Here is a 10000-nt window from a genome sequence, read left to right as displayed (position 1 = left end):
GGTGTTCAAATCCAGGCACGACGGCTTAGAGACAAGGGTGCGTACCCCTAGGCTGTCCTGCCAGCCCTGCTTTGGGATATGCACAAACAAGTTAAAAACAGACCTATGATTTAATGAAATAGCCACAAAATGCCGATGTGGTGATTCAAAAATTGTTGCGATTCACCCATGCAGTGGCATCACATATGTGACTGCACAGCATTGCACAAAAATCAAAGACCAAAATGTATAAAGGTTTCACAGCCCCACAATGATAATAGTCAACAAAAGAAAATGCTTTCAACAGGAGATGCAACAGCAAAAGTAGATTTAAAAAGTAAGCAGAACGGTACTCAGTTGAGTGGATACCTCCGCCAGGCTGTACAGTTTACGTTTTGTATCCCACAGAGAGGCCAGATCTGAATCTGGACTTTAACCAGGATCTAATCGCCTTATTTTTGTCACCTAGCCAATTCATCCATCAACTTTCGTCCGAATCCATCCATAACTATTTGAGACATCAGGGTATTTTTTGTTTTTGACCCTATCTCTCAATGGTGAAGAATCACTTAAAATAAAAGATTGCCGTCTCAAGACCTCACCAAAATCTAATCGATCCGTCCTTTGTCAAACACCCAACCCTGTCCACAAGGTTTCATCCGAATCCGTCCACAACTTTTTGAGATATCCTGCTCACAGACAAACAAGCAAACCAAAAAAATTAAAAATCACTCATAGAGCGACACTTGGCAAAACAACAAAGTAGAACGGCACTCGGTAGAGTGCATACATCTGCCAGGCTGAACAGTTTTCGTTTTTTGTCCCACTGAGGGGATGGATCTAAACCAAAATCTATTTCATTTGTTCTCGTCACATAACCAACTCATCCACCTTGTTTTGTCACAACTCGTCCACATCTTTGAGATATAATGATATATGTAGTTTTTGGCCCCATCAATTTTAGAAATTAGGCACGTGTTGACCTTTTGACCTGAAAAATAATTGGTGCTTGAATTCATTAAGCCGATATGCAAATAGTCTTCAAATTTCAAGTCGATCGGATGAAAATTGACAATTTTAGAACTTTGGCCCGTGTTGATATGTTGACCTATTGGCCAATATTGCCCTCAAAAATAATAGGTGGTTGTATTCAATGAATTGAAATGCAAATGATCTTCAAATTTCAAGTTAATCGGATGAAAATTGAGGATTTCAAAAGTCGGCCAATGTTGACCTTTTTGCTGATGGTGACCTCAGATATAATATAATATAATTATAATATATAATATCATCAGATATAATTGATAGAAAAAAAAAATAGGTGGTTGAATTCAGTGACCTGATATGTAAATCCTTTTCTAATTTCAAGTCGATCGGATGAAAATTGAGGATTTTAGAAAATTTGGCCCAAATTGTCCTTTTGGCTGATGTTGATCTCAAAAATAATTGGTGCTTGAATTCAGTGACCTGAAATGAAAATGGTCTTCAAATTTCAAGTCAATCTGTTGAAAATTGAGGATTCTACCGAAGTTGTTGACTTTTGGCCTAAGTTGACTTCAAAAATCATTGGTGATTGAATTCAGTGACATTATATGCCAATCATCTTCAGATTTTAAGTCAATCAGATGAAAATTGAGGATTTTAAAATTTTTTATAAAGCTGTTGACCTTTGGCCTACGTTGACTTTTTGACGCCAAAATCAATCGGCTTCTTGCTTATAACTAACTCGACCAGGTGGTGAAGTTTCGTGAAGATCGGACTAAAACTGTGACCCGTCGGCGATTGACATACAGACAAACAAACAAAAAACAGACAAACAGAACAACGCATGTGACCAACCAATATACTTGAAACATCGATTTTTGCAAGTAACAAACAAACAAACAAACAAACAAACAAACAAAAACAAACACAAAGACAGACAGACAGAGGTGAAAACGTAAGTGACGTCCACCTCAAGTGACGGAGGCAATGAAATGGATGACACCATAACATCTGACCTTTGATCCCATGCAACAGCAACATCATTTTGTGTTTTGAACTCAGTGCAGTCAGTGCCCAAAAGACAAGTCAATTTGCTTTGTGTATCAATCTTCCAGGATCTTATTCCACACCTCCACCCAATAACCGCCCTGACCTGGTTCCTTCATAACACGCACCTTGTAGAGGCCAAAGAAGCCGAGATCCTTGAGTACGGTGAGTGCGCTGACGCGGGGCCCGGTCGTGATCTCTCCAGCCACCTGGAGTCTAATTTTAACAATCTCCAGAGGGTTTGTGAAAATCACCTGCGAAGCACCAGCCTGAAAATGCATTCATCAAGAGAGATCTCATCAAGCAAATCTCACAAAGAATCGACCTCATAGACATACAAAGTGACACTTAGTGTTATATTTTGTGATCTTAAACAGGCGAAAATGGACTGAGGTTACTGTTAGACATCCAAAATCGAATTGCTGTACAAAGTTTAATCCTTCTACAAGGAAGTGTTAGTGGGATGTTACCTTCTTTCGTAATTCATGACCATTTGTGTTTTTTTTCACGAAATTTCAAACATTGACATTCAACCATTTTGAATTGGGCTTTATATGCTTATTGGATAAACGAGATTTACAAAGCAAGGCCCAAATTCTGACCTTTCCCTGAACAAGCATTATTAAATTTGCCAATTTTTAACTGTTTATGATGTTTAGTTAACATAATTTGGAGTGAGCTGGCAGGATGGCCTGGAGGTATGCACACTCACCTCAAAGCTGTCTCACGTGGGTTTGAATGTTGCACCGAGCTATGAACTTTCATCCCGGTGTTTCACAGACAGGGTGATTCATCGATGTGTGCCGTCCCACGGATGGATATTAAACTGGGCGTTCCGTCGTTAGTGAACGTTAAAAGATCCCATGGTGCCCTTTGCGAAGAGTAGGCGAGTATTCCGCCGGCAGAATGGCCAAATTACAAATTCCTGCCCTAACCAGCATCAGCGGCACAGCCGTGTTTCCCAGCAATAATGTACACCGGCAGGCACAGGATAAACAAAAAATGATCATCATTTGGGGTGCACATTTTGAAAGAAACACGGTGATATAAATGGATGCACAAACTGGCCGTAACAGGGCGAGATGACTTCTTAATGCAAAGGAATATTACAACCTGGTTCAAGCTTTATTAATGGCTGGCCTTGTAGTAACTGCTTGCTACATTTCATCATGGTCAATGCACCATTCTCTTTGTTTTAAAAGAGCACGAGTGTTGCAGAAGTAGTTCCTGGGCAATTGTTATGCTGGGTGGCTTGCAATTGCCTTCCTAACAGTCAGCCAGGACAAAAAAAATTAGTTAATTGTTCAGGATGCTGGTAAGAACTCGTCGACTCTTCACGAAAGACACAGTGGGACATTTAACGTCCACAAACTAATGCTGGCAGATGGGATGCTCGTTTAATGTTCATCCAATGGATGGCGCATGCATTGATGGCTCAATGAACACCTGGATGGCAGTTTATATCACGGTCGACATTTGAACCCAGGCGAAACAGCTCACAGGTGAGTGTGCATACCTCGAGGCTGTCCTGCCGGCCTCTTGTGACATTTACTAACTGGTAACCAAAGCGGTGAAGTCACAATCATAAATGACATTTCGTGAAAAACATGACAAGTATTTCATGAAATCTAATTATAAAAGTGAAGTTCAACCTTTCTGTTACTTTACATCTCTAAATGATATCGGAGAACTACTTGTGACGTCACATAGGAAATGCTAGTGGAGTTTACAGATTTTCTCCGAAATCTTAATCAGTTCCATATCAGAGTAGGACGCAGGTCTGCACAAAATTTCTTCTTCCTGCAGCCGAGCATTCTCAAGCATTCTTGACAATCAAAGGGAATCAAAGAGAATCAAGTGACCGAAGCAATTCCACTTCGCTATAAGAAAGTCTTGCGAAGAGGTTGAACACACAGTATATTTGGTCACTCAACTCAGTGCCAAACACACACTCGACATCAGGGTTGTGTTCAAATCAATGATGTTTCACCATAGACTTCCACATGGACAGCACAGTGCATACAAATAAAGCCAAGGCTTCTACACTTAACCAGCTAACTTTGCACTTGCTCAAAATTAAAAGGCAAAATGCACTCATCAATCAATCAATCAGTGCAGATAAGATGAGGTCATTCGAGCAAGCAAGCGGACAATGGTCGGAGAACAAAGCACACTGGAGGGGTCAGGTGGCTGTGCGGTAAAACTTTAACACTGGAGAAGGGCTGCCGAAAGAAAAATCAAGGAGAGATCCAATGGCACTCAAAAAGGTCGCATCGGTCATGGATAAGACTGACCGGATAGAAAGGGTCTCATCATTGTGGAAGGTCAAAGGCCATGACCCTGGCCAGCTTATTAACGCTGTATAGCTGGATCTGCCTTTGATGATGCAAAACCAGGAACAAGGACATTCGAAATGAATGAGGAAGTGCAGGTTTGACACGCGGTTTGGTTCCCGCGCAAACTTGCTAAACGTCCTGGTTTTGGAGTGGAATCCTTTTCAAAATCAACTCCATCCTATCAATAAAAAAAAGCTTCATCACATCTTCAGTGGAATAGTGTGAATCCAATGTCAACCAAGATGTTGCCGGCATAACTTTCCCAGCATAACTTTACCGGCATAACTTTCGTCCACCCCCACCCCACACGCAGCTCTTCCCATTCAAAACTTCCACAAATAACAGGAAAAAAAAAATACTTACACAAGCACCAGCAAGAATTTCTCCAGGTAAAGGTATGGCACCATTTCTCCCAGTGAACTTGTCCCTTACAAAATCATTAACCTACAAAAAAGAAGAAGAATATGGACAGAATTGAAAAGTACCCCGATATATAATGCTGTTTAACAGTTTTTAAACTTCAGACAAAGTGAGGGAACAGCAGGAAGTCAATGCTGAAGCCATGAAACTTGATATAATGGAAAGCTCAATGGCAACAAAATTTTGAAATTTCCCTGCTGCCACCTTAACGAGGCGTTGCTTGAAAATATTTCCATAGCTGAAGCGCAATGCAAATCCAAAGGTCGCAATGCCATGCTGTGCAAGTTTACGTTGCACTAATCATTGGGCCAGTAGCAATCGTAAGGTCAGCTTCCATCGATGAGCCTGAATATGTTAAGCTTCAGTCACATTGATGTGCGAGATTTTCCATTGCTTAATGGTTCATGAAAGCGGCCGGCTCTGATGAACAGGCCCAGATTTTAGTGGAAAAAGGATCAGAGAGTTGAAGTGAAATAATTCAGTGTATCAGCATTCGGCTGAGCTATGTCATCTGTTACAGCAGTTAATTAGGTGTTTTTGCAGCGGTAAGATGACATCCGGCTCACTTCGACACCCAAGAATGGCCGGCCCAGCGCTCGAGCTACGCACGTTATAAAGATCAGTTTGGCTGAAGCACCCATTGCAAGGTTAAGAAACAAGCTTGTACAGTCTCTCAAAGGTATTGATGATGGAGAAACCTTACTGTCAACTTGATAGCCTTCTCCGGAGCCACCCCCAACAGTTGGGGAATCAAACCTGGGGCAAAATAATGTTTATTCCTTTTAGTACTGCACCATAGAAAAAAAAAAACATCATGAAACTGGAAGATTCACAATCAAGGGCTTTTGATCGTCATTTCCTTGTATGCATGTGCACAGCATAACCATTGCCCCCTCCCCCCCCCAAACTAATGAATGCTTGCTTGACGATATTTCTGGGGAATAACGAGGAAAGTCTATTCGCAAAAAAAATAAATTGTGTAAATTGAACCTTCCAATCAGAATCATGACCTCCAACCTTTTCAATGCTTAAAAGACAAATGCAACAACAAAGGTGTGCTTACACTACATCGACATGACCGACACAATAAAACATTTGGTGGTGACGACGTTATTGGAATATTGAGCAAGGTATGCACAAGATGCAGAATATGCATAAAAAACCCCATGTGACCCCTTGCCAGGATATCCACATCCAGGCCCCCCTCCCCCCATAAACCCACACCCATATAATTGTGCTGGCTCAGCAGGAAAATCGGGACTTACACCATTTAATGTCACTCCAACAAGAAATAGCTCGTGATGATGATTTTTCAACCTTGACCCCACCTCCCCCAAAACTAGTTGATAGAGAGCTGTCTATGCACCTTACCAAAAATCATGGGTACAATATAATTATTTCCCCCCAGAAACAATAAAATAATCTTTTAAAATAATCTCCCACAACCGAGAATGTTTCGACAATATATAAAAGAAAACATGTTTGTACAATCTTTGTTCATTGCCGATGCCAATGAAGGTGGACGGAGGTTATGTTTTCACCCCTGTTTGTTTGTCTGTCTATCTATCTGTGTGCAAGCAGGATATCTCAAAAAACTTGTGAACCGATACCAAGGAAACGTCGCGGACAGGTTGGGTTTGTTTGTGACAAGAAGAAACCGATTATACTTTGATTCAGATCTGGCCTATCAGTGGGATAAAAAACGTGAACTGCTCAGTCTGGCGGCGGTATGCGCTCTACCCAGTGCCGTTCTAGTTTTTATATGCATCAGAGTACAATACCTGATGTATGAACATAAATATGATTTAAAATGAAGCATATTTTCACACCTGTCACCATGTAATCATTAAGCTGCACCTTTGAACCATTATGGACATCACATGGTTGGCACGCGGAGGCGGGCTTTCTTTTAACGACTTACCACAGCCCATGCGGGCTCAGTGTGCTTCGATAGCCGAACCAAGCTCATCTTCAACTGTGAAGTTGTTTGGATTCGCTAATGAGAAAGCACCTATCTCCTACTCATAATAGATGGCCAGTCACACCACATGGTATTTTGTGCCGAAAGCTAAACCCAAACATGGGTTCACACCTGAAGCTGCAATGATGGTCTGAAAGCCAACAGCAGTGGCAATCACTGGTGAAGAGTTGTTGGAGAGGTCACGATTTACGGCTTAAATTAAATTCAAAAAGCCCCATCTTTCACGACTGGTTCCAAGAAGGCCAAAATACTGCCAATTGTCACACCTACTCTAATGAGTAAACACGATCTTAGTGAAGTTACCATCACGTTTGTGTACTCGAGGTCAGAGGAAACCATTCTGGGACAAGGACGAAATAACCTGAAAGAGTAACACCTTCATGCTTTCATTAATTTTCCACTTGTGCCTCCAACAACATTTTTGCATGCGAGAGTCTCAACCAAAAGCAAATATAACCCCCCCCCCCCCAAAAAAAAAAATGACAAGCAAAACAACAACAACTGGGCTTTCAATAGATAATTACATTTCACCAAAGACCAAAATATCTTTCTTTTTATTTTCTGCAGTCTTACCTCGATAGAGGCCAAATAGACCCTCATATCGGACCACCTTCTTGAAGCAATCAAAGCTGTTCTTGTACATGAGCTCGCCCACAAATGAGCCGGAAGAGCGTTGATTTTGCATGCGTGTTTTTACAAGGTCGATGGGGTATACTGCCGTTGCACCCACGGCTTCAAGCAGAAAATGAGAAACAAAGTGGGATAGAGGGTAAGAAGGATGGGGAGAAGGAATGCAACATGTAGAAATTGCACTCAAATAGCAAACGATCACATGGGATGAAAAAAAAAAAAATTCTCACAAAATTAATTTCACAACCCAAAGAGTATAGGATATAATTAATAAATGTCAACTACCAGTTAATGATAGCAATAAGCAAGAGGTTATTATCATATAAGCTAGAGGAGACACAATCAGTATTTTGTTTGAACAAAACTATGCAAAACGGAACTTTCATACTTACTACGAATACATCACAGAAAAGATATTTTTAAGTGGTGAAGCCGCTTCAATATTTGACGATGTCCGACCGACCGTCGTCAAAAAAGAACTTTTCTCAACCACCGTGTTTAAGTCTAAAGGGTTTTGTTAATTTCAAGGCGTTGCCTATTTCATATTAAAAATGCCAAACTGAACCTCTTCCTTCGGACGTGGGTGTGATTTATAAAAAAAAAAAAAAAAAATCAATTACTATTATATTTTTCCATCAAACTTTCGACATGATTACCCATAAAGAATTACTAAGAAAGAAAATTAGGGAGAGCTTCTAGAAGAGTAAAAGGTACATAAATGTAGGAAAAAAGTTCAGAGGAAATTCATGATAAAAGTTCCAAATCAACACTGTTGAAAAAACTTCAAATTTCCAGAGAATGGCGTATACAGCGAAGAAAAAGAAAAAAAAGAAATATAAAAAAAAACCAGACCTATCAAAATGAAAGTGACTTCAAAAAATAATTCATAACTGAACGACAAAGCAAAACAAGACATTACATCATACGATATAAATCATTTCAAGTGTTTGTGCGTTTGTGTGTGCATTTGTTTGTTACGCTTTCACAGCCGAACCACAGCACCTAGAGGTCCCAAATTTTGTGTGCATGTACCTTAGCATCCGGGCAAGGTTTTTGAGCTACCGCATGTTGGCCTTGAAGGCTGTTATGAGGCAACTAAAGGCCACACTACATTGGGATGTGTGGACAGGCAGTGCTGCCGCCAGCTGGCAGCCAAAAGGTAACCACCAGGAGAACTAGCAACTGAGATGGGGGTGAATGTTGGTGAAGGGTGAAGATGGGGTGAAGTTGAGGCAGGAGAACTAGCAACTGAGATGGGATGAAGTTGAGGCAGGAGAACGAGCAACTGAGATGGGATGAAGTTGAGGCAGGAGAACGAGCAACTGAGATGGGATGAAGTTGAGGCAGGAGAACTAGCAACTGAGATGGGATGAAGTTGAGGCAGGAAAACTAGCAACTGAGATGGGATGAAGTTTTCTCACCATTCACATGAAAGGTGAGAGAGAATGGTGTTGCATATATGTTGTCTTTTTTTACTGAGACTATCACGTTAAGATACAATAAGACCTTCTGTCATTATGCTTACTAAATCAGAGAAAATACCTAGATGACTTGTGGTATCTTAAACTGAAGATGTTGAGAGCTCAAAAACTTTAATTTTGGATACCCAGCTATAAATTCTCATCCCGGTGTTTCACGGGCAGGGTGATTCATCAATGTGTGTGCCGTCCCTCAGATGGTTGTTAAACAGGCATTCCATATGCCAGCATTCATTAGTGGATGTCAAAGATCCCATGGTGCCCTTCGTGAAGAGTTGGCGAGCTATCGCCAGCACCATGAACAAATTCCAAATTCCTGCCAAACCAACAGAGGGCAATGCATCAGCGGCACAGCTACGCCCTCAGCCAATGATGCTACTCCACGGCCTTGGTGCTGCATAAGAAAGAAGAAGTTCTTTTCAACAGCGGTTAACGCACCTCTCTCCACATTTGGTGAAGAAAATCGATTGTCCTGCTTGTTTAGCCAACGCAGACCGACCGACTCCAGTCATTCTGAAGACCAATTTTCCATTGTATGCACAGATACAGCTTTGTAATTGAAGAAGAATCATCAGAATAATGCGATACAAGGCGGTATATATCGGAAACACTTTCTTGACAGTGATACAATTCCCACCATTTCAGATGGTGATACAATTCCATGGTACAGATGGTGAGATACAATTTATTTCATGTGATACAATTCCCACCACTTCTGTTCTCAGCACCACTTATCGAGTTCAGTGGTATCGGACATCCTGTGCTACTACCAGCTATTGCCGCGAGGTGTCCTACTCAAACTGGTTGACCATCATTCAAATAAACCATTTGTCCAGCTAAGAGAGAAACAAGAGGATAAAAAAATGAAATACTAAGAGAGAAACATGTCCACGTGGAAGATCGGTTAAATGAAGAGCAGTTAGCTCTTTTTGAAACGACAATTATTATAAGTGGAAATTTCATTGGTGAACATAAAGTGTAAAAACGATCCTTGATCTTAACAAGGAAAGATTCATCTCAAGTAGAATGATCTTAAGCAAATGGGGGTAACGTGCAGTTTTTAAGCAATGACTGAATAAGATTATGATCAAATGGATTTCATGTACCGTGCTGGAATTGTCAGTACAAAGATCCCAATCAAACTG

General features: G+C 40.9%; 1 protein-coding gene across 1 annotated transcript in view; it reads right to left on the bottom strand.

Annotated features, from left to right (window-relative positions):
- SLC25A13 (solute carrier family 25 member 13) overlaps nt 1-10000 on the bottom strand; it is a 153652-nt gene that overhangs the window by 19097 nt on the left and 124555 nt on the right. The window contains exons 11-14 of the mRNA XM_085890459.1: nt 7321-7479; nt 5470-5522; nt 4710-4790; nt 2139-2279 (exon numbers count right to left, since the gene is read on the bottom strand). Coding sequence (XP_085746585.1) covers nt 2139-2279; nt 4710-4790; nt 5470-5522; nt 7321-7479 — 434 coding nt within the window. The remainder of the gene's footprint in view (nt 1-2138; nt 2280-4709; nt 4791-5469; nt 5523-7320; nt 7480-10000) is intronic.

This window comes from Eptatretus burgeri, chromosome 8 (assembly GCF_056783735.1).
Source record: "Eptatretus burgeri isolate ZD-2024b chromosome 8, Ebu_testis_v1, whole genome shotgun sequence".
In the NCBI taxonomy this organism is placed as follows: Eukaryota; Metazoa; Chordata; class Myxini; order Myxiniformes; family Myxinidae; genus Eptatretus; species Eptatretus burgeri.
This window is presented reverse-complemented; position numbering and strand designations above follow the sequence as displayed.